Genomic DNA, 22,793 nt, shown 5'->3' with positions numbered 1-22,793 from the left:
ACTACTCTAGCCACGGCCTCCAAAAGACCAAAACAACACATACAAAAGTAGAACGGTCTCCGGAAGAGGAGGAGAGATGAGGTGAGCGCCCCCCCCATGGCGTACCTTCCACCTTCTCCCACTCGATGCAGCGGTTGGCCAGCACCTGGAAGGCTGCCCAGGCCATGGCTGCCACCTTCTGCTTCCTGCTCTGCTTCTCGTTGGAGCCGCTCTCCTTCTGACTGCTCAGGCTGCACAGGCGGTCCATCAGCTGCACCAGGCCGCTCCGTACCAGGCACTGCTCCTCACTCCTGGAGGGGAGGGGGGGGGGGGGGGGGGTGTGGGGGTCATGGGAAGAAAGGTGGGGTTATCCCTGGGGAGCTGGCGTGTGTGTGTCGTCCTCAGGTGAAACCTCAGAGATGCTGTCCTTCTCGGTTAACGTTGCCATACTGTAGGTTAAATAGTTACATTTTCTGATATCTTTACTTACATTTACATTTATTCATTTAGCAGACCCTCTTATCCAGAGTGACTCAAAGTAAGTACAGGGACATTCCCCCCGAGGCAAGTAGGGTGAAGTGCCTTGCCCAAGGACACAACGTCATTTTGCACAGCCGGGAATCGAACCGGCGACCTTCTGATCACTAGCCCGATTCCCTAACCGCTCAGCCACCTGACTCCCCCCCACTACTTGTGTGCAAAGTTATGGCTAGCCTGTGTTCCTACCTGGTGTAGGGGATGGTGCAGAGCATGCCGATGCTGTTGGCACAAGCTATGGGGTAGCGGGCGCACAGAGACACGACCGACGTCATGGTCTCCCCGAAGGAATCCTGGACCTGCTCCACCATCCCCCCGCAGGTCAGCTCGTCCATCCTGGGCCCCCCCTGCAGCACCATGGTGACGGGGCCCACCAGGTGCGTGACCCCGCCCACCCTGACGGCAGCAGTGAGCAGCTGCCTCATGTGGACCAGAGCCTGCTTCCTGGTGCTGCCACGCCTCCACCGCGTCTGGGCCGCAGACAGGAAGCTGCTGCTGGACACCTGGGGGGAGGAACTTGGTTAGCTCCTCTCTGTGAGAGAGTGCGAGAGTGCGAGAGTGCGAGAGTGAGAGTGAGAGTGAGTGTGAGTGTGAGAGTGAGTGTGAGTGTGAGTGTGAGAGTGAGAGTGAGAGAGAGTGAGAGAGTGAGAGAGAGAGAGAGAGAGAGAGAGAGAGACAGACACAGTGTGTGTGTGTATGTGTGTTTGAGAGTGAGAGAGAGAGACAGACACAGTGTGTGTGTGTGTGCTTACAGCCTGATCGGGCATGGTCCCTATGAAGGCGAACAGCTGTCCCAGCAGCACGCTGTAGGTGGGCTTGTCCCGGCTGTCCTCCACAGTCAGAGACTGCAGCAGGGTGAAGGAGCTGCTCCTGTGGCTGCTGGGGTGGTGGCGCCTCCTAGGGGACAGGAGGACTGCGTTACATTCAGCCCACTCAGGTCAGCACTCACAAGGACGGCTGGCTGGCTGGCGTGAAAGCGCCTGGTCTGGGGGACGAACCTCTGGGCGGCATGGGTGAACTCCAGGTCCTGACTGGCGATCATCTCCAGGTCGGAGGGGGCAGACATGCTGCGCAGGAACACGGGCTGCTTCGCCATGGGAACCATGGTCTTGGTGTCGGACACCGACGTGCAGGCTGAAACGACACGGGAGGGCTGGAGTCAGAGATCTCTGGAGGGCAGGGAGACTGTGGCTACAGGAGGGGGGGAGGGGCGGAGGAGAGGGTGGAGGAGGGGCGGAGGAGAGGGTGGAGGGGGGGCGGAGGAGAGGGTGGAGGAGGGGGGGGGGGGGGGGCAGAGGAGAGGGTGGAAGAGGGGGCGGAGGAGAGGGTGGAGGAGGGGGGGGGGGGCAGAGGAGAGGGTGGAAGAGGGGGCGGAGGAGAGGGTGGAGGAGGGGGGGGGGCGGAGGAGAGGGTGGAGGAGGGGGGGGGGGGGGGGGCGGAGGAGAGGGTGGAGGAGGGGGGGGGCGGAGGAGAGGGTGGAGGAGGGGCGGAGGAGAGGGTGGAGGGGGGGCGGAGGAGAGGGTGGAGGGGGGGCGGAGGAGAGGGTGGAGGGGGGGGCGGAGGAGAGGGTGGAGGAGGGGGGGGGGGGGGCAGAGGAGAGGGTGGAAGAGGGGGCGGAGGAGAGGGTGGAGGAGGGGGGGGGCGGAGGAGAGGGTGGAGGAGGGGGGGGGGGCATACCTGGCGTGCCGGCCGGGGTGGTGGTGAGGCTGCGGCAGTGGGGGGCGATGGTGACGTGGAGCAGCAGCTCGGTGCGGTTCATCAGACTCTTCACCAGGGCTTTGGTCTTGGCCAGCGGGGCGGCGCTCTTGACGTGCATCGAGTTCACTTCCTGGAAGAACTTCTCCCTGGAAAGGGGGGAGACAGAGAGGGTCATGGGTGGAAAGATTTAACGGGGCTGAGATATCCTTCTCCTTCTTGTCTTCCATGGTGTTACCGTAGGGAGAGGACTACGTTCTCCAGATCGCTGCAGTCCAGAGGAACCTCCTTCAGCGAGCACAGCAACTCCAGCTCCTTCATCTTGTTCTGGTTAACACACACACACACACACAGAGCCTGGAGTGAGTCCAACTGGGCAGCACGCATCAGGGTGTGCTGAGAGGAGGAGGGTGTGTCTGGGATGTGTGGGGGGGCGAGGGGGGTGGAAGGTCACCTCGTAGAAGTGGTAGTCGTGGAAGAAGGGAGCGTTGTTCTCCAGCTTCCCCTGCTGGGCCTCGTCCACTTCGTTCTGCCACTTCTGCTCCAGCTCGGCTACACTCTGGGGGGGAGGGGGGAGGGACACAGAGAGCGAGAAGGAGAGAGAGGGAGATGGAGAGAGAGGGAGACGGAGAGAGAGGGAGACGGAGAGAGAGGGAGACGGAGAGAGGGAGACGGAGAGAGAGGGAGAGGGAGACGGAGAGAGAGGGAGACGGAGAGAGAGGGAGACGGAGAGAGAGGTAGACGGAAAGAGAGGGAGACGGAGAGAAAGAGAGCGGGTGAAGAGAGGGAGGGGCACAAATTGGGCAAAACTATTCCACATCCACGTACACCAACTAAAAACCTTAAGCCACCCCATACCTGCAGCTGTCGCTCCATGGCGTTGATCTTCTTGAAGGTCTCAGCCATGATCTTACACAGCAGGTCGTGTTCCTCTACATGCTCCTCCCGGTACTGGAAGTTGACCAGCGACTGCAGCGCATCCAGCAGCGCCAAGTGTTTAATCACACACGACACGATGACCTCCTCCATGACGTCAGGCCGGATCACCTCCCTAGGAAGGAGGGGAAGAGAGAAGGAGGGAGGGAGTCAAAAGTAATACTGTGAACGGAATCAATAAACAAAGGCCCAAAATATATCTTATTCAAAAAAAACGTCTTGTTCTTACTTGATGCTGGGCCGGAACTGCGGCCTGGCCCGTCCAGACACCTCCCTCAGCCGGCCCATGATGCCCGGCGGCAGACGTATGCGGGGCAGGTCGAAGTATGCCCCGGGCATGAGGCCTGGAGGGGGGATGAGCATGTCACTGGGGTAGGTGAACTCCCGGTCCTCCTCGATGGTCAGGGGGAGAGGAGAAGGGCTGGGGGTCAGGGCTGGGGAGATGGCCCCGTTGGCCTCTACCTGCCACTGGCACCTGGGGAGGAGAGATGGGGGCTGTGAGGTCCAGGGCTATTTTCCCAGGTAAAGGTCTTAAAGGCTTATTTTAACTGCAGGGGGGGAGCTGTCAATGTACAGACCTGTGCACAAGTCTTAGGCAGATATGATCAATTAGAAAGCAAAAATGATTTGGGAAATACTGAAGTTAAAAAGACTAAACAAACATTTTCAGAAATCAAAACAAAAATAAGACAATATTCAGGTGTAAAAAAATCTTGGGCGGTTAAGACTTCTGCACGGTACTGCACTTCCTGTCTCCTGTGTTTGGCCGCGTCACCTCTGGAGCAGCTTGGAGCAGAGCAGGTCCTGGCAGGCCTCTTCTTCTCTGGTCACCTCAGGTCCGTTGTACAGGATGCGGAGCATGGAGCAGGCCAGCACGGACAGACCCAGCGCCAGGTCGGCCAGGAAGGGAAGACCTCCAGACACATCCTCAGATGACTCCTGGACGAGGACAACAAAGTGTGTGTGAGTGTGCGTGTGTGGTGTGTGAGAGTGTGTGACAGTGTGTGTGTGTGTGTGTGTGTGTGTGTGTGTGTGTGTGCGTGTGTGGTGTGTGTGTGTGTGTGTGTGGTGTGTGAGAGTGTGTGACAGTGTGTGTGTGTTTGGGACAGGCCACCTGAGCTCTGACGGTGCAGGAAAACCCCCACATGGCTTTATCAGGAGTGTTGTGTTCTCTTCCGCTCCGCATCTCGAAGGAGAAGGTCACCGTGTCGCCTTCCACCTTTAACAAAACACAAGGTCAAACTTCAACACAACACACAAGGTCACACTTCAACACAACACACAAGGTCACACATCAACACAACACACAAGGTCAAACTTCAACACAACACACAAGGTCACACTTCAACACAACACACAAGGTCACACTTCAACACAACACACAAGGTCAAACTTCAACACAACACACAAGGTCACACTTCAACACAACACACAAGGTCAAACTTCAACACAACACACAAGGTCACACTTCAACACAACACACAAGGTCACACTTCAACACAACACACAAGATCACACTTCCGTCACACAGAGAGAGAGAGACATAGTTTTATAGTGACAGTACAGACAGACAGGAAACGTAGGGAGAGAGAGGGGAGGACATGTAGCAAAGGGATTCGAAACCAGGCCTCTGCGGTAAGGCCTCGCCCACGAGGTACGCTGGTCCATTGAGCCCTCGTCTCCTATGGCTGTGGTGTGTGACGAGGGTCTGTGTCTCACCTTGACCAGGTCTTTGGGCCAGCCGGTCCCCAGGACGCTGCGGCTGCCGTAGCCCAGAGTGTTCCCTCCATACTCCGTCACCTTGCGGCTGTTGGTGTTGGGGCCGGCGTAGATTACCAACTGAAAACAGTGGAGAGGAATGTTTTTGTTCAAATATAAACATTTAGACAAAACATAGAAACATAACATGTCATATTACACTTTTTTTAATTTATAAAAGCACGTGGTATCGTCTGAGGCGACGCTACCTTGTCGTAGTCGTACTGGGAGGAGCAGCGAGAGTCGAAGCGCAGGTACAGACAGCGGGCTCCGGGGATGTGAACAGTCTCTTTGAACTTGTAGTTGTCTCTCACCGGGTGGACCGTCTCCACAGTCTTCCCAGCAGCCCACGGGGCGGGGATCTTCAGCCCCGTCAGGAACCCCGGCTCCTCACGCTCCTCCAGGATGCGGAAGCTGGGATTTAGAAATGAAAACAAACAGATCTGGTAAGGTTTGAGATCGTTTGCTTGGTAAATGTGTGCGGGCGTGTTGATAGAGTTTCCGGTGGAGCGTCCGCCAGGTGTCCTTACCTGTCGTCAGCAGAAGAGTCCTTCACTCCAGTGGTCGGCGGCCCCCCCACAGGACAGCCCTCACTGAAGAGGGGAGACTGGGTCTTCAGAAGCAGGGCAGTCTAGGAACACAACCAGGACAACAACAACAACATAATCACTTCGTAATCCCGTCCAAACCGCCACGTTCACACATCAATCGCTTGTCGCAAGGGCGTCTTCCGACCCAGACCAGGTGAGCGACAGCCAGACGGCGCTCTCACCTGGCTGGTGTAGAGGACCAGCTGAACCAACTGGGGCATGAGGGCGTCGGCCAGGGTGAGGGTCTGCAGGTTGGGGTGCATGAGGGAGGTCAGCAGCACAGGCAGCAGGTGACCCAACATGGTGGCCTTGGTCACCTGCTCCAAGCCTTTCAGCCTGGGGGGGGGGAGCACCACAAAACAACAAGGTCAAACATACATCGCGTTTGTGTTTATTTAGCGCTGTCCGTGCAGGGATTTGAACCTGTAACCTCTTTATCTAAAAGGCAAATGCTCTGACCACTACAGCTGGGCTCACCTGGTCTCTCTGTCGGTGATGTCACTGTTGATGAGGGCGGTGGTGACCTGCTGAAGGGTCTCCAGCACCTCATCGCAGCCCACCAGGATCTTGGTGGCCAGGGACAAGATGCTGGTCTGCAGCTCCTGGGAAGATCGCAGAGAAACAGCACGCTTCCGTAACAGCGCCTTCTGGTTGCCAACTGTGTTTAGCTAGCAGGGTTTAAGCTAGCAGGGTTTAAACTAGCAGGGTTTAAGCTAGCAGGGTTTAAGCTAGCAGGGTTTAAGCTAGCAGGGTTTAAGCTAGCAGGGTTTAAGCTAGCAGGGTTTAGCTAGCAGGGTTTAGCTAGCAGGGTTTAGCTAGCAGGGTTTAGCTAGCAGGGTTTAGCTAGCAGGGTTTAGCTAGCAGGGTTTAGCTAGCAGGGTCTAGCTAGCAGGGTCTAGCTAGCAGGGTTTAACAAGCAGGGTTTAGCTAGCAGGGTTTAGCTTAGCTAATATTTGAAAAGTATCGAGTATTAGATCTAAACTGCAAATGGATTCAAACGCTTTGCCGCGTCATGCTGAAGCATTGCTACTTTGATTAGCTATTTCATCCACTCTTCACACAGAGAGAGATACACAGAGAGAGAGATACACAGAGAGAGATACAGAGAGAGAGAGAGAAACAGAGTGAGACACAGACAGACCAACAAGAGAGATACAGAGAGAGAGAGAGAGAGACACAGAGATAGAGAGAGATACAGAGAGAGAGAGAGACACAGAGATAGAGAGAGATACAGAGAGAGAGACACACAGAGATAGAGAGATACAGAGAGAGAGAGAGACACAGAGGTAGAGGGGTATTTAAATGGGGGTGTTTACCTGTACCTTCATTGTTTCCCCCTGTAGGGAGCTGTCGCTGTCGTCGCTGTCGTCAGGGCGGATCAGGACCGTGTTGCTAAGGAGGTGGTTCTGAACCGCCATGAGGTACCGCAGACTGGGGGAGGCCACCTAGGTGCAGGGCGAGGGCAACACAGACAGTACGTATTCATATAGCGGTCGGGTGTAATGTATTCATTTAGCAAGCAGAGATAATGTATTCACTTAGCAGACAGGCATGTGTTCATTTAGCAGTCACTTTGTATCTATAACGACCTGGGTGGCAGGGGTTTGAACCTGGGATCTTGACCTGACGTCAAATGCTCTAACCACCTAAGCGTTACCCATTCCTTTATGCTAATGTACCTGCTGTTACCACGACAGTCAAGGCCAGCTAACCGGACGGCGACGCCAGAGTGGATGAGAACGAGCCGAACAATATATCGCTGTGTTATATTGTTTTTATTGTTGCTTGTTTTTCCACAGGTACACTTGTACTTATAGCGGTCCCTGTTGTTTCATTGGAACTTGTTTAACTTATGGTTCTTCCCTTTGGCACTTATTTTGGTTGTTCACAATATGTGCTTCCTGTTTTGGCTACTCGCAATGTTTTGGGGCTATCTTGTTGTTATTATCAGTGATCTACGCACTTTGTAAAGCTCTCTCTTGGAAGTCGCTTTGGATAAAAGCGTCTGCTAAATGAATAAATGTAAATGAAGGCCGCTGTTGATCGGAATCACGTACGGGCACAGTGGAGAGAAGCTTCTGGAAGTCGTCCCTGGCGACGGTCTGACACTTAGTAACGAGGAGGCAGGATTCCCTGACGACCGTCTTCAGGATGCAGTGCAGCAGCTCGTCGCTCAGTCTGGACAGAGAGGACGGAGGAAGGGGTGCTGTAGTCCAGGATTAACACCCACGTCAAGGTAAATCGCATGTACACTTTGGAGGCGAAGTGCTCAGCTCTACCTGTCGTGGTCGTCGTCCTCACTCCCGAAGCGGTTCTTCTGCAGCTGGTCTGCTAGGTTAGTGAGGATGACGTCTCGAAGCTTGGATAGACCACAGCTCCTCTCACCTAACACACACACACACAGCATGTTTGTTTTAGTTTTATAAACACTTCATCAACAGTTCATGAACTGGGTGTACGCTCTGTGAGGTGTGATTCTGTGTAAACACTTCTCACCTTCTGTCAGGACCAGTTTCAGAAGCTTGTTCAGTTCAGACTCGCCCTGGTACAAGATGTTCAGCCCCGAGCTTCAGAAAGGGGGGCACAGACGTAGATAAAACAGATTAGACACACTTCAGAGAAGACTGGACATTACTGTGGCCTCATGATGACTCTAACAGATAGATATATACCACGTAGAAATCCTGTGTGGTGTATCAACGTGGAATATATCTATGTGTGGTATATCTATGTGGAATATATCTACGTGTGGTATATCTACGTGTGGTATATCTATGTGTGGTATATCTACGTGTGGTATATCTACGTGTGGTATATCTACGTGTGGTATATCTACGTGTGGTATATCTACGTGTGATATATCTACGTGTGATATATCTACGTGTGGTATATCTATTTACCTGATAGCCAAGCAAACTTCTCCCTGTATCTCTGCTCCTATCTGGTCCACCGGGGCCATGAGCAGCTGCCATAGCAACAGGCCCGCTCGCCTCACCGTGTCCCGGTTCTGCTCAGACTGGGGGTTGAAGAACCTGAACACCACCTGAGGACATGGGGAGGAACGCCCGTCAAGCCCCGCCCACATTCTCCATGCTCCAGTAAGTCTCCGTGAGAAGCACTCCCTGAAAGACCATCACCCCTCCAAGAAACACCATCATCCCTCCTGAAACCCCATCATCCCTCTCCAAAACACCATCATCCCTCCCAAAAACACCATCATCTCTCCCAGAAACACCGCACGCCCTCCCGGAAACACCATCATCCCTCCCTGAAACACCATCACCCCTCCCAGAAACACCGCCCACCCTCCCCGAAACACCATCACCCCCACCTGAAACACCATCACCCCTCCCAGAAACACCATCACCCCCACCTGAAACACCACCAGGATGCAGTGGATGATGCAGGTGTCCCCGTTGACCATGGCCTTCTCCATGATGTCGCAGATGCTGCTGAAGTGGCGGGCCTCGATGGGGTGCTGCTTGCCCAGCAGGGTTCCCAGGGGCAGGTTGCAGCTGCTGGCGGCCAGCAGGTTGAGCTGGTGGATGCACATGGCGCCCACGTGGTGGAGCAGCTGGTTGATCACATCGCCCGTGCCCACAGTCTCCTCTGCAGAGAGCCGCGGGGAGGAGAGAGACAGGCCTTCAGGTTTCACCCAAACCAGGAGAGGCTGGGATTGGATATTGTTTATGGTTGCTGTTGTTGTTGTGGTTGTCGGGTACCTTTGGGTTCTTTGATGACGTGGCTGACGCCAAGCCGGTGGCACACGTGATGGAAGGCCTGGTTGCCAGGGTTACACCACTGGTCCATGTAGTCGTTGGAGCAGGTCCAGATCAGGTTGTTAAGGGCATCGTAGCAGGCGCCTAGCCAACACAAACCAAACAGACAAATGTCAGAACTTAAAGGACGCTGTAATTTAATATAAAAGATAAAAAGCAACATATGTGGAGAGCCAGAGGGAGTGTTGAGTGGGATCTCACCCAGCCCAGCTACCTGGGCCCCCCTGCCCAGAGAGCTCCCAGGAGCGTCCACCAGGTCAGCCCGGCTACTGAACTGTCCATCCGCCAGGCTGAACACCAGGCTGGAGGCTAGGACTGGCCAGAGAGGAGGAGGGAGGGGGAATGGTCAGCACACACACACACACACAACTGAAAGCAAGGCAGCGAAGCTCGGAACACGCCGGAAAGATACCGGTTTTAACGAAAACGTTTGGATTAAGTGCGAGAGGTTCGTACTCTTGAGGGACGAGAGGCCGCTGGTGCCGCCGAAGAGGGAGCGCGTAGCGGAGCTGCCGGACACGCCGGGCGGACACGCCAGCATCACCAGGGACGTGCCGCACACGTACATGGGGGTCTTCCTCAGGGTCTTCAGGGGGAGCCCACAGCTGGTGTTGACGGCTATGAGGGACAAGCACACACACACACATCAACACACCGGAGCGAATGGCGATGAGAATGCCTGCAATATTGACACCGGGGGCGTAGCCAGAAATGTATTTTATTAAAAAAATGAATGTTCCAAAGCAGGGCTGTGGGTGGGTGTTTACCAGACTGCTCCTCCTTGACGGTGTTGGTGATGGCGGAGCCGGTGAGGGCGGCCAGCGTGGCGGAGTGCGAGGCGCGGAAGCGGGACATGCGGCTCAGCAGCAGCTCGTTCAGACACTTGGAAGACTCTCCCTCTTTCCTGGCCAGGATCACTCGCTCCTGCAGGACGCTAGCCACACACAGCCCTGTCTCTGTCTGCAGGGAGGGGGAGAGAGGGGCGTGAGACAGAGAGAGAGAGTGAGAGAGAGAAAGAGAGAGAGACAGAGAGAGACAGAGAGAGAGACAGAGAGAGACAGAGAGAGAGAGAGAGACAGAGAGAGACAGAGAGAGAGACAGAGAGAGACAGAGAGAGACAGAGAGAGACAGAGAGAGACAGAGAGAGAGAGAGAGAGAGAGAGAGAGACAGAGACACAGAGAGAGAACCAGGGGAAAGGCAAGGCCCCACAGCAGACCCAGGGAAGGGAAGCCTGCTCACCGACAGCTGAAAGACATCCATGAAGACCGAGTGGCCTTTCTGGGTCTTCTCGTTGAGGCTGGCTGGAGACCAGACCCAGTACAGGCAGGTTCCATCGGAGCACAAGTGCAGGGTGCTCATGCTGCTACCTACAGGGAAGTGATGGGCTGGCATGGGCACAATCTGGCACACCTGGGGAGGGCAGAGAACACAGGCTGTAGGGCGTGGAGCAGTAGAATGCCCTCTATGGGGTACTGAGACTCACACTGCCCATGAGGCAGGGAGGCAGGGGTTTGGGTTCAAAGGTCACCTGGAGGTGGGGGGTTTTGGGTCAGGGTGAGGGGGTGCCTGGAGGCTGAGGGGGTCAGGGTCAGGGTGTACCTGGAGGGTGAGGGGGTCAGGGTTCAAGGGTGAGGAGGTACCTTGAGGGTGAGGAGGTGAGGGTGTACCTGGAGGGTGAAGGGGGTCAGGGATGGAGGGTGAGGGGGTACCTGGAGGGTGAAGGGGTCAGGGGGTACCTGGAGGGTGAAGGAGTCAGGGGGTACCTGGAGGGTGAAGGGGTCAGGTTCAAGGGTGAGGGGGTACCTGGAGGGTGAGGGGGTCAGGGTCAGGGGGTACCTGGAGGGTGAAGGGGTCCAGGACCTGGCACAACTGATGAGACTTGGCATCAAAGGAGGCAGGCCGGTGGAGGAGACGCCCGCTGCTGAACACCACCCAGCCTGGCTCCAGCTCCTCATTCCTACAGTAGACAAACCCCCTGCACGCACACACACACACACACACACTGCTGTCACCTGGAGTCAACACTCCCTTCAGAGACCCCGACAGTCATGGATATATCAGAGAGCCGGCTGGGGGGGTCAGTGAGCAGAGGACGGGAGGGTTGTGAGTCCACGGGGAGATGTGAGGGGTGGGGGGGGGGCGGGGTATTTATAGAGCAGCCTCCCCCCCCTCCTCCTCCTCTCTCTGAGTGCTGCAGATGCAGCACAGGCAGGGTGTCATGTTACCTCAGTGTTCCGTGCAGACCAGAGCCCAGCTTGCTGATCCCCCTCCCAAAGGAGTTGGTGGTGTAGAGATACAGGCCATCTGTGGCCAGGCAGCGGCCCAGGTCTGTGTCTGCAACACAGGCACAGGGGAGGTGAGCATGGCGCACACAAGGAGGAAGAGGAGGACAGGGAAAGCTTTCAGAACATTCTCGTCAATCAAACGTCATCTGCCAAATGGGCTGTGTTGTGTCTGGCACGCGAGGGGGGGGGGGGGGGGGGGGGGGGGGGGGGGGGGCAGTTTAGAGGGCAGATCAAACATAGACATCCTTGCCTTCAGCTACGTGAGATTTTTAAGGACCGCGGGGACACTTAAAGGACTGGCAGACAATTGGGTTGATCTGAGATGCTTTGCTCCACTGGTTCCCACACCCACACCCTGACAGGGGACAGACCTTTGCTCTCTGCTCCTCCAGCGGTGGTATCGGGCATGGGCAGCATGTCCTCGAAGCCCCAGGACACGCTGTGTTTCCCCCCCAGCAGGCAGGAGGGAGAGCCTGGGCCTCCCTCCAGCACCAGGAGTCTGGAGGAACAGGGCACACCGTTACAGTTTGGGCTGGGTCACGTTAGCACTGTTTATAGTCCCAAGAGCCTGCCTGACCCACTGACATGAGCAGAGTACCTGTTAACCTAGCCTACCTGTAAAGCACGTCAGCCACAGGAAGTTGGCCTAAATCGGACTGTTTCTGTAGCAGGTGAACGGTGTGGATGAAGGTTTTTAGGGACCCCCTGGAAACACAAATAAAAACTCTCAGGGGATGTTTAAACCATGGAACCTTTTCTCTGGTTGAAGTGTTAAGGCCAGGAGATGTGAAGCTCCCCGCTGCATCGATTCACATGGATGTTTCATCAGCATTCACTGCATCGTGTCTCTCTGACAAAGCACAATGCATGGGCTTGGGGTATCGACTCAATAGGACTGAGGACTCAGCCATGAAGGACTGCCTGACTCTCCACAACAGAATATAAAACCTCCTCACAACGAGGTGAAGGTTCATCAACGAGAGAGAAAGAGAAAAATGGACAGTCATCGTGCACGCTTGACCCTATCCCAACAGCAACAAAACAGGGGAGAGAAGGAGAGAGGGGGAGAGAGGGAGAGAGACAGAGAAAGGGGGCATAGTTCTTTACCTCACCACCACTGGCGGTGAAATGTAAAAGCCCCAGAACTGGACGGTTCCCTGAAACAAAGGGCTCCTGCTCTACAGAGGCCACACAAAGCTGCGGAGGGTTCTGGTTTTGACAAGTCCAGCTCCGTTGTCACCACCAGAAGCAAGGCTCCAGTCAAGAGTGAGAAACACGGCTAGAAATGGCGTCTGTAAGCAAGGCAACCGTAACAACAAGAGTAGGCGAGGTGTCATGCGAAGCTTCACGATTTACCGCTTCATCGAGAAAACCTGTCCCACTTGAAACCCCCCCCCCTCACACACACACACACACCTGGATCTGAGAGTGTTTTCACTTTAGCTCTACTCAGGTTGAAACAGTTAAGACGTGGTCTCACCTGGCACAAGCGAGCGCAACCAGGGCCGCAGCTGCGTTCTCCCTCTGCCTGGGTGGATGGAGGGTCTGGCCCTGGGTCTGGCCCTGACCCTGGCCCTCCTCCAGCCAGGAGCATAGCAACCCCTCCAGGCCGTTGAGGCAGTCTGCCGGCTCCTTGCTGAGGCTGAGAGGCTGGCAGTCCCTCAGGCAGGACAGCAGCACCTCGGCCGTCACCCCGCAGAGGGCGGGGTCGCTGCGCGTCTGCGACTGCAGCAGGGGGAACACCAGCAGCAGGCCCACGCGGGAGGTGAAGGGTGCCTGCTCGGGCTGCTGGAGCAGGCCCTGGCGCTTGAGGAGGGCCAGGGCCTCCTCGTCTGCCCCCCCGGCCCCCTCGCGTTCCTGCTGCTCCTCCAGGGCCAGCTGCCGCTGCGCCCCCCACAGGCCTCGCAGCGCGTTGAGCCGGTACTCCAGGAGGCGAGCGTACGCATTGCTCTGGTTTCCGCAGACGGCGCGGAGACGCTCGGCGAGCTCGGCCGGGTTCTTGGTCTCGAACGTGAGGATCTGGAGGACGGAACACACACACACACAGGAGAGGGTGGGTCACACGGGCGTCAGACACGACGGACTCTTGAGGTCTGCAGGTTAACGACCAGCCCAGCAGAAAGGCTTCACGTTCCCTGTATGTGTAATCGTCAGTTATCTTTCAGTGTGATCTGGACAACTCCAAACTCAATTTAGCAACAGAGACAGAGCACTGAGGCACTCAGAGATCGTGTGCAGCTAAATCAAATATGGAGGACTAGAGAGTTGCATTATCATTCTATCACATTAAAGAAATGGTAGGCTAGGATACATTTTCATGTGAAAGCTCTCCTTCTCCTTGATTCACGTTACTGACGCAGAATATATACGAGGTTATACTTCATAACAATACAAATTACTCAAGTAATGCACAAGTGCATTTGAATTACAACTGTAGAAGCATTACACCAATAATGGCTATGGCAGTGGACCATGGCGTTGTGTCTAGAGCCGAAAGGATAGAACAATGAGCATCCTCTGCACTTAGGCAACAATTCAGGTATTGATTACAGAGTGGAGCCCAAGACTCTTGGACTGGGAAGAATCCATTACACCGTTAAGCGGGCACATTTTGTATCGATTTCATTTCAGATATAATACTAACGTTACGGTAACATTCATTAATTGAAGGCTGGGATTGTGCACCAGCTCTCTCCACCTTGCTCTGCAGAAGTACTGCTGCTCCACGTGGATAAAAATAGTCCAAACACCCATGGCCTGATGGGATACTGGATGACCTAATGAATATTTAAGGTGGGATGCACTGAAGATTCATCTATCATACAGACTATATCCTGGTTTACACCCACCAATAAAATTGTATGTCCCACATCAATATGGCCAGATATTACCCAAGAGACACCGCCCTAATGGGCTTAATAGCTCTAACCTTAAGAAACCAGAGAAGAGTGGTTTGAGGGTGACAGGGAAATGTTGTGCTTTCTAAACCACAACAGCAAATGCAACTTACTGCTACTCTAACAAGGTAGCTAATAACACAGAGACAACCCTGTGATTCCCTCGTTACTGTTTAACTCAATGAATGGTATTGAAACGGTAAAAAGCAAGAACAGAGTGGGAGTTCACTGACACTGTGGAAATACTCGAGTTACAATTCACCTTCTTGCAGCGTGCAGTTTCATGACCCGATTGTGAAAGTTCTTCCTCTCACTGCCTGCTTACTTACCATGATCATCCATAGATCTCAAATGACCAAATCTATTTAAGTTCAGGCCAAATGTCCCTTGAATTATATCACTCCGATCCATGCCCTCAATGCAGCTTGCGTTTCTACAGAAAATGTGTGAAGTCGGCTATTTACTTTAGTAAACAACCCCAAACATAATTCAAGTAAACACATAATGTCTGGGGAAATTGCCCTAACAGAAGATGCTGGCCCACCCCATGCTAACTTAATTGACATGTCATCCTGTTGTTTAGGCAGCTACAACTGAGACAGGTTGCTTATGCTGCTAAACTAGCTACAGTCATGGGGTTAGGCTTGTTGTATATCGCTGTTGTAAACCATTAGATAAGTCCATCTGATTAAGTCTACAGTAACGTCAGAGAGCTGGGCTATCGAGCTAGTTAGAGACTCCATTATCTCGGCTGTTTACTGATATTATTGTTGATTAACAAGCTGGCTGTTTATGTCTACCTAGCTAATCAAGTCTGCTGACATAAACCAAAACAGAACCACCTACAATAATGACACTCCGTTTGAGAGACACTGTAAAGATAAATAATGATTAAGATTGTTAGCTACACCGGTACCGTTAGGCTGTGTAAGCTTGCCCGGTGTCGGTCACTGTGCTGAACTTCAGCTAGCTAGTGCTAGCTACTGTAGCAGGCTAAGCTAGCCGCCTTGGCTTTAGCCGAGCTAGCTAGCTAGCAGACCACTACACATGCTAAACATATCCTACACTTTGCAACCGTTTGTGCGTTGTTGACCCACCTCCTGCTCGGTATCACCCTGCTCCGACACCCCAATTTCACTGGGCAGTTCAGCCAGATCCGTGACCCGAATCAGTCCATCGTGAAGGAAGATTGTTTCTTCCTTCACTGAGAGCCACTGGGACGAATCCACGACCCCGGAGCCCATCTCTCTCTCCTCCGAGAAAAATACCAGAGAGGTTGCACATTAAAAATTCAATATACGAAATGACAGAAACGCCCTTGCACGCCAGCTGCCTGCTAGCTAACGTTACCCAAAAGACATTCTGTTGCCTCCGACGACACTGAAAATGTCCGAAAATGTGTGTCTTGTTGGCTAGTTGCTTGTTACGAGTAAGCTACCAAGCCTCAGCTGATCCTGTCTGGTGTTGACAGGCAAGCTAACTGGAGGCAGGTTCTCTAGCACCAGCAGCTAGCAGAATCTAGCTAGCTCTAACGCCGTTACGTTGGCTATCGTCTTTTAGATCGGAGTGGGCGTGACACTGGCTGTAAACTCGTTAACACTGCTGTTTTCGTAAATGACCGTCTTTCCCAGCAGATGACACTGAGATAGCAGCACGAAATATTGTAAAAATGAGTAAAATACGGCTCCGTAGATGGTGCAACCTCTTAATACCAGTGGCTGGACAAGATAATGGGAACCCCACAGCTGTCAGTGAGACGCCATGTTTCCAAGGCCAACTGTTCCCGGCATGCAATGCGCTCCAAGGTAGATGCATAATAAAATGATATGAAATTGTTGCTATGCATTATTAACTGTCATTCAAATTGTATCAGAGTCTTATCAGACTTGCACACAAATATGAAAACACAGCTGGTTTTATTACGAGTTTATCTTTTTCAAATATCACTGAGACAGTTGTGCGGATGTTGGATCTGAAGGGCCCACTTGGTTCACTCATTTAACAGTGAAGGAGCGAAAGCGCCACCTAGTGATCATTTAAGGAACGCTTATGCCAATATCCAGGCAAATTACTGTAACTTTTTAAAACTTTTATTAATTCATTAATTAATTAATTAATGTATTTATTTATTTATTTATTGTAAAAAGTAAGATTGGCCATGAAGTCCGTTATCCACCAGGTCAATATACTTGCATCAATTTTTTATAAATATTTACATTTGTTTACAATTACACTCCAAAATCTCCAAGCATGTAAGAAGGAACTTTGATAATACATCAATACGAGTTACCAGAAAAATAAATGATTCAATGCAAGTGCATTACAAGGTTAAAAACATTTTATTAACGGTTTTATTAATACCTGGTGACCATACACCCCTAAAGTATATGTGCTATTTATCTCTGTCTTCCATTCATAGGGCCTACAAATGAAATAAGCTTGATGTCGAGCAGGTGTTCAGGATGAGTGCTTGCCTCTGTAGATGTACACATACCAGCTGGGGTCAAGATGGTGTTAACTTCCCCTGATGCCAAACAGCAGCTTTTGTCGCTGCAGGTGGGTGCCTATCTTACTTGTCATGTCATGCCTTTTTCACCACTAAAAGTTCACCTTGAAAGCCAAGCTCAAGCACTCAATTTGTCAATAAAATCTGAAAAGCAGTGATTACGAGAGACTGCATGCTACTTTATAGATGAGAGAGAGACAGAAAGAGAGAGACAGAAAGAGAGAGAGAGAGACAGAGAGAGAGACAGAGACAGAGAGAGAGACAGAGACAGAGACAGAGACAGAGAGAGAGACAGAGACAGAGACAGAGAGAGAGACAGAGAGACAGAGACACAGAGAGAGACAGAGAGACAGACAGAGAGACAGAGACAGACAGAGAGACAGAGACAGACAGAGACAGAGAGACAGAGAGACAGAGAGACAGAGAGACAGAGAGAGAGAACTGTACTGCTTCTGTTAAGACATCCTGACTCTACCTGGCTTCATTAACTCCAGGGGTCTGTCTTCTCCCTGGGTGAAGACAAGTTCGTTGTTTGGAGAGGTTCTCCAAACCCAACAGGAAATTATGCTGTTTGTATCTGAGGCTTGGTCCAGGTCTTCGAGGAGGGGACGGTCTCAGTATGGTTTTTCCTCCATAGCGTAAAAGAGGTCTTCTTAGGTGGGGATGATGTGGTGTAAGGTGAGGGGATGATAATCTGAGTTGATGCTCTCCTCTTAGTGAAGGCTAATACTGTTGCGTACGTTGACAGTTGGACGGTTGGCAGTTGGGGGGGGGTGTCCTCTAAACAAGCTTTGCGGCGTGGCTGAAAGCTGTCTCCTCGCGGTGGGGCTCTGGGTCCACATCGATGACGTTTCCAGAAACCCTTTGTCCGTTTGTGGCTTTTGGGGTTTGAAACTGTGGTTGTTGTGGTGGTAGTTGATTGGCGTGTGGATTTTAACAATGGAAGCGCTGTTGTTAGCGTTGCAGTGCCTGCCTGCTTTTTAGTCTGCGTAGCCGCCTGTGGCCTGGTTTGCCCTGACCGTGAAGGGACGGTTTTGGATTCAGTTCTAGGCACCTTCTTTTTCTTGCCCTTTCTAGCCGTTTTGGCCATGTCCGTCTTCTTGTGTGTGGGGGAAACAACTCCCCGGGTAGTGAATGTGTTTTCATCAGCTCTCATCCATGTTGAGGGCTCTGCGGTCTGGGTCACGCGTGTCTGGAGCGCGCTGCTTCGAGTCGGGGGAGTTTTCCGTCTCCTTTCACTTTTTTTCCTTTTTTTTGGTCTGTGCCGGGAGGAGTCTCCTCGCGGCGAGACGCAGCGTCCAGAAGGGCCCTTCAGCTTCGGCCTCTTAAGGAGCTTCCTGTCTCGGGAGGAAGAAGCACCTTCTGCGACTGCGGGCTGGTGGGAGGCGGCTTGTTGATCTGGGATTTGGGTGATGTTGAAAGGGGAGGGCTTTTTGAAGACGGCGTATGGGGCCACCTTGGTTAGCTTGCACCTAAGCAGAGTAGAAGTAAACAAGTTAGACAAGCCGGGGCCTCCACACCTAGAGAGAGAGAGAGCTTTCATAAGATAAGCCATGCCTTGTTCGCTCTGTTTTCTATAATCGTTTTGTAAATATTGACTGTTTTCTTAAATTTGGAACGTTCTATGAATATTTGCAGTTTCTGTTTTGGACATGTATACATGCAATATATACTAATATGCATATTGGTTTTAATATGCAGTAATACCTCAATACCATAATGCTGTACGTTCCCCAAGCCAAATACACAAACCTTTACTGTGTTCAGGTTTTTTTTTATGGTTATCATTCACAGTAAATTCTCCATGCTTTCATTAATAACCAGCTTGTGCTGGTTATCACTATATCTGTCACACACAAAGCCAATCTATCAAAAGAGAAACAGAGATATTCTCAACACCCCATTAATGTGCCAGAGAGAAGGAGGAAGTCGTCACTAATCAGAACGGCATCATTGTGGAATCAGAGAAGGGGTGTGGTTCTATTGCCCAGGGCAACAGTAAAAGAGCAGTTAAAGATCTGGCTTAGACTCAGACATGTCATCACAAGCTGCTCATTTAGGACTGTTGTGAAAACTCTGCTGTTATCTAGTTTGTATCTGTGTGCAGTGCGTCAGTATGAGGTCTATCTTGTTTTACAGAACCGCACTGGCACAGATTGTCACTAATCCCATCAACAAATGTCTCCTGCCAATTTCGATATTTCAAGTTACTGTGGTGATGACTTTTCACGTCTATACATTTTGCATGCACAAATGCACCCTTGCGCTCGATTCAAACGGACCCGACAGTGAGCCACTCACATTCCCCACCAGTTCAGCTCCACACACCGTCTTTTCTGGGTGAGCTCAAAGCAGGGTACCTTGAGGATGTTGAAGAAGCTGTAGCCCACCATGTTGGAGATGGTGTCGTTCACTCTCCCAAGGCACTGACGGAAACTGAGGGCAAGGACACTCTGGTCAGATCATGTGAAGACACCGGGTGTGTGCGCAGTGAAAACGGTGCCCAGTGTGATGATTTCTAAGGACAGGATTTGACTTGAAAGAAGTGACTTGGACTCAAGGGATGTTGTTGTCTGCAATGACTGAATCAAATCATCGGATGATGTCAACATTAGATATCATGGGGCAACGATTCAAACATCCCTGAAATCAAAACACTTGACTGAAGGCAGATGTGCTAAGGACATACACCACACCTTAGAAATATCATAAAAGTCACTCATACTTCAACGGTCTAAACTCTCATTAACTCAGCTGACTTTTTGCCATTTGGCTGGAGGGGGAAGGCCAGTGGATGATGGTGGAGATCTCGAGATCTGGGTCATGGATGGAATGGAATGCCACGTGGTTATGTTCAGACTCACCTGTGGTCACATTCACAGTGTGAGACAGTGTAGAAGTTGGTGTTGAACACTCCGTAGTTTACCGTGAAGGCGTGAATGGTGTTTCTGCAGTGGTCGTGATTGCGGCAGCAATGGTCTACTCGCTCAAACATTCCTGTTGGAGAAAAATCGTGGAGAATAATGTACTTTGTTTTATTTGTTACATTTCGTGATTTTCATTACACAAGAAAATGTGTCAACTATGAAAGGATAACACTTGCATGGAGAGTTTCAAAGTCAGCTATTTACACCGAATAGATTTGTTACATGCATTTCACGCATGGTCCCTTAAGTTAATCATCTTAATTTCCATATGCCTAATCCTTATTTTGCCAATACCCTTAGATGAGCATTGCAGTTATGATATGTACTCACCCAACTGTTCATAACCACTAGCTTTGCTTCCTCTGCCACACCACAGCGTGCCTGGGAATACCCAAGCGCGTTTCTTACGGTATTTTATTTCCACATTATTGCGATGCTGAGATCGGTCACTTATTGGAAAGTTCAATCCGACTGTTGGATTCAACTCGCAAGGGCCGTCCTGATCCAACAACAAGCTGAAATTAAAACTGAATTCCACGTGGCTCTCCAAGTGTTCGGTGCAATGAGATAAATACGTTCCAGCAACTACTGGATTGTTATCGATCGCACATTCTAAAAGCTGCCTGTTCTCTAAAGACCATACACTCGTATATGTAAGAAAGGAATAGCTTCCATCCATGGCATTTCGTAAGAATGTGAGGCGCGTGTGTCCTTCTTCAGTGGAGTTCGTCCGGAGGCAAAAGTATGAATTGTCTGAATGTGATTCTGTCAAAATCCTAACTGCGAGCGCATTTGAGAAACCGATCAAAGACCAGGCAAAGGCCCAATGGGAAATAAATCGTATTTGCATATCCGACAAGGAGATAAAAAAAAAAACTCAAAAAGTAAATAACCAAATAAGGACGAATTAAGCAAGGATCCCAATAACACTTAATTCAATCTGGAAAAATGTGCGCAGATGCAAGCATTATTGCCCAATGACAGCAACATGTATAGCTAAGGTATGAGTCTATATGGTTCTGAACCAACTGCAGGTTCCACTCACAGGTAGGCCTGCAAATGAAAAACGTTTGATGAGAAATATGATCCTCTCACCAGGTAGAGTGCAGGCTCCGCAGTGGGTCTGGCAACACCCTTGCTCGTAAATACGAAACAACTCATTAGTGTTTTGGAAAGTGTTTTTTCAGTCTCTTTGGGGTGATTTTTACGTAATTGTTTTTCTCGCTGATTGCAAGGGTGACTGTAGCCTACTTCTTCACATTAAGATTATCAATTTGCATCTTGCATCTAAGAGTTATGAAGCCATGCTTGCGTGTCGATCTGACCCAATCTTATGCATTTGCATACAATAGCTGCTTTAAACAATAATCCAGTAGCTTGCCTCGTGGCACTTTGAAGAACGTCATTTGACCGAATTGTTCGAGAGGCAGGTTGAATCATATCCTGAAATAAACCTCAAAAAAGGCTGCAGACACGAGATAACGGTCACACACATTTAGCAGTTTCAATAGGCTTTAATTGATATGTGTAAACTCCTTGTAAAATCTTTACATGCAAATTAAATTGCAAACATCCATATATATTTATAAGCCTATCTCCAGTGCATGCACTAGCTATTTACAAATACACTGATAAAGTCAACAAATCATTCCATTAAATAGACTTCTACATAAAGAAGACAACCGTGTTTTCATTAGGATCAAATTTACTGCTCAAAGAAAGAGAATAAACTAATGTCAGTTTAAGACCACCTGGTGACGTACATAGGTCGACATAGCAGGTTACCAGGGCGACTAGTGCATGAGGCAACAAATGGGAGTCTAGCCTGCCGCCACTGGGGGGCAGAGAGGGTGTTAACACGAAGAAAAACGCGATGAGAAACTGGAGGAAAGATTCCTCCCCCAAAAAGAAATTATTCTCCATGTACAGTCAGTTATGTATGCCCGTAAGGGAAAATAACATTTGTGTAAATTTGTGTCCGTTGAACACATTTAGGCGTGTGAATCGTGTGCACTCCTTATCACCTGAAGTAAGGCCCAGAACATGACCTTAGTATGCAGGCAGCTACATAACTGTATATTGTCGTAAACAATTCTTATCCCGATATTCATGCAGCATAAATAAGTTGATGGTGTGGTCTTAGTGGAAAAAGATCTCAAGGGGATTAATTGTAAACATTTAATAGCTTTTAGTGTCTTAAAAATTCAATGTATATTTATATATCTCTCTCTATATATATATTAACCACATAACATCTCATGCATAGGTGTTCTATTTGGGAAACTTGCAACAGCTGTATAAACTGAGGTCATTCCATTGTATAATGTGTGCTTTCCTTGAATCACGGTAAATTGGTCAATAGCCAGGTGCCAAGCTTGAGGGACTGGTGCAGCGAAAAAACAAGTGGGTGGCAGGAGGAGAGGTCCCTGTGTTCGGGACAGGGGGGACGCACAGGTACGATAAACACAGCCATTCTGGGACTGCTCCAGGCACAGCTAACAGGTCACAAGCACAGTGCATGCAAGTGAAGCAGCACATGACTCATGACTCAGGCCTATCCCCTTGTCTTGGTAGTGAGTGCGTTTGTATAGGCGAGAGCCACAGGTTTGTCCGTGTCGCATTCAGTAGAAAACAAATCTGCGATAGAAGACCTGTCTCAGCACTTGCATGGTGGGGTGCGGGCCCGAACACAGACTGCACGAGAGAAAGGAAACTAGTTCTCACCTCAGCCCTACACGTTAAGAACGCAACAGCTAAAAACAAATCTACATGGAAGATAACATTTTTATGTGCAGTCTTTCACGCCACTAACAACACTGTCCCACAACCTCTACAACTTGAATAATTAGGCAAAGAACATAAATCAACCTTTCATATGTGCTAGTAATTAAATCATTTAAAGT

At 50.9% G+C, this 22,793-nt stretch overlaps 2 protein-coding genes across 5 annotated transcripts in view; both read right to left on the bottom strand.

Annotated features, from left to right (window-relative positions):
• LOC124464777 (probable E3 ubiquitin-protein ligase HECTD4) overlaps positions 1 to 16,238 on the bottom strand; it is a 38,758-nt gene extending 22,520 nt beyond the window's left edge. The window contains exons 1-33 of one of the 2 annotated variants that reach the window (XM_047016611.1): positions 15,555 to 16,238; positions 13,041 to 13,579; positions 12,176 to 12,265; positions 11,932 to 12,059; positions 11,501 to 11,609; positions 11,112 to 11,250; positions 10,515 to 10,685; positions 10,042 to 10,234; positions 9,731 to 9,892; positions 9,476 to 9,589; positions 9,218 to 9,358; positions 8,869 to 9,104; positions 8,396 to 8,538; positions 7,992 to 8,062; positions 7,775 to 7,880; positions 7,553 to 7,673; positions 6,812 to 6,940; positions 5,973 to 6,097; positions 5,678 to 5,831; positions 5,436 to 5,536; positions 5,115 to 5,319; positions 4,867 to 4,986; positions 4,262 to 4,366; positions 3,923 to 4,086; positions 3,377 to 3,622; positions 3,070 to 3,262; positions 2,666 to 2,770; positions 2,450 to 2,538; positions 2,194 to 2,360; positions 1,515 to 1,650; positions 1,269 to 1,413; positions 706 to 1,019; positions 106 to 290 (exon numbers count right to left, since the gene is read on the bottom strand). In XM_047016611.1, coding sequence (XP_046872567.1) covers positions 106 to 290; positions 706 to 1,019; positions 1,269 to 1,413; positions 1,515 to 1,650; positions 2,194 to 2,360; positions 2,450 to 2,538; positions 2,666 to 2,770; positions 3,070 to 3,262; positions 3,377 to 3,622; positions 3,923 to 4,086; positions 4,262 to 4,366; positions 4,867 to 4,986; positions 5,115 to 5,319; positions 5,436 to 5,536; positions 5,678 to 5,831; positions 5,973 to 6,097; positions 6,812 to 6,940; positions 7,553 to 7,673; positions 7,775 to 7,880; positions 7,992 to 8,062; positions 8,396 to 8,538; positions 8,869 to 9,104; positions 9,218 to 9,358; positions 9,476 to 9,589; positions 9,731 to 9,892; positions 10,042 to 10,234; positions 10,515 to 10,685; positions 11,112 to 11,250; positions 11,501 to 11,609; positions 11,932 to 12,059; positions 12,176 to 12,265; positions 13,041 to 13,579; positions 15,555 to 15,701 — 5,293 coding nt within the window. In that variant the 5' untranslated portion in view covers positions 15,702 to 16,238. The remainder of the gene's footprint in view (positions 1 to 105; positions 291 to 705; positions 1,020 to 1,268; positions 1,414 to 1,514; positions 1,651 to 2,193; positions 2,361 to 2,449; positions 2,539 to 2,665; positions 2,771 to 3,069; positions 3,263 to 3,376; positions 3,623 to 3,922; positions 4,087 to 4,261; positions 4,367 to 4,866; positions 4,987 to 5,114; positions 5,320 to 5,435; positions 5,537 to 5,677; positions 5,832 to 5,972; positions 6,098 to 6,811; positions 6,941 to 7,552; positions 7,674 to 7,774; positions 7,881 to 7,991; positions 8,063 to 8,395; positions 8,539 to 8,868; positions 9,105 to 9,217; positions 9,359 to 9,475; positions 9,590 to 9,730; positions 9,893 to 10,041; positions 10,235 to 10,514; positions 10,686 to 11,111; positions 11,251 to 11,500; positions 11,610 to 11,931; positions 12,060 to 12,175; positions 12,266 to 13,040; positions 13,580 to 15,554) is intronic. The other variant, XM_047016612.1, reaches the window with a different exon arrangement.
• Positions 16,239 to 17,329: 1,091 nt separating this feature from the next.
• LOC124464851 lies at positions 17,330 to 20,963 on the bottom strand. 3 transcript variants are annotated; one of them, XM_047016729.1, is made up of 4 exons: positions 20,221 to 20,963; positions 19,828 to 19,960; positions 19,265 to 19,399; positions 17,330 to 18,435 (listed from the first exon to the last, which is right to left on the bottom strand). In XM_047016729.1, the coding sequence occupies exons 1-4, from the start codon at positions 20,738 to 20,740 to the stop codon at positions 17,526 to 17,528; spliced, it is 1,698 nt and encodes a 565-aa protein (XP_046872685.1). In that variant the 5' UTR covers positions 20,741 to 20,963; the 3' UTR covers positions 17,330 to 17,525. The 3 variants fall into 3 exon arrangements, with proteins under 3 accessions (XP_046872685.1, XP_046872686.1, XP_046872687.1); XM_047016730.1 differs by having other exon boundaries at positions 19,292 to 19,399; XM_047016731.1 differs by having other exon boundaries at positions 18,250 to 18,435; positions 19,324 to 19,399.
• Between the last annotated feature and the right edge of the window lie 1,830 nt (positions 20,964 to 22,793).

The sequence above is a fragment of the Hypomesus transpacificus genome, unplaced genomic scaffold (genome assembly GCF_021917145.1).
Source record: "Hypomesus transpacificus isolate Combined female unplaced genomic scaffold, fHypTra1 scaffold_42, whole genome shotgun sequence".
NCBI lineage: Eukaryota > Metazoa > Chordata > Actinopteri > Osmeriformes > Osmeridae > Hypomesus > Hypomesus transpacificus.
This window is presented reverse-complemented; position numbering and strand designations above follow the sequence as displayed.

Excerpts from the sequence above, each read along its gene's own strand:
- LOC124464851 (XM_047016729.1), bottom strand. The coding sequence starts at position 20,740 with ATGCAAATACGATTTATTTCCCATTGGGCCTTTGCCTGGTCTTTGATC. Across the intron at positions 19,961-20,220 it reads TAGTGGTTATGAACAGTTGG|GAATGTTTGAGCGAGTAGAC; the intron begins GTGAGTACATAT and ends TTTCTCCAACAG. Across the intron at positions 19,400-19,827 it reads CACTGTGAATGTGACCACAG|TTTCCGTCAGTGCCTTGGGA; the intron begins GTGAGTCTGAAC and ends CCTTGCCCTCAG.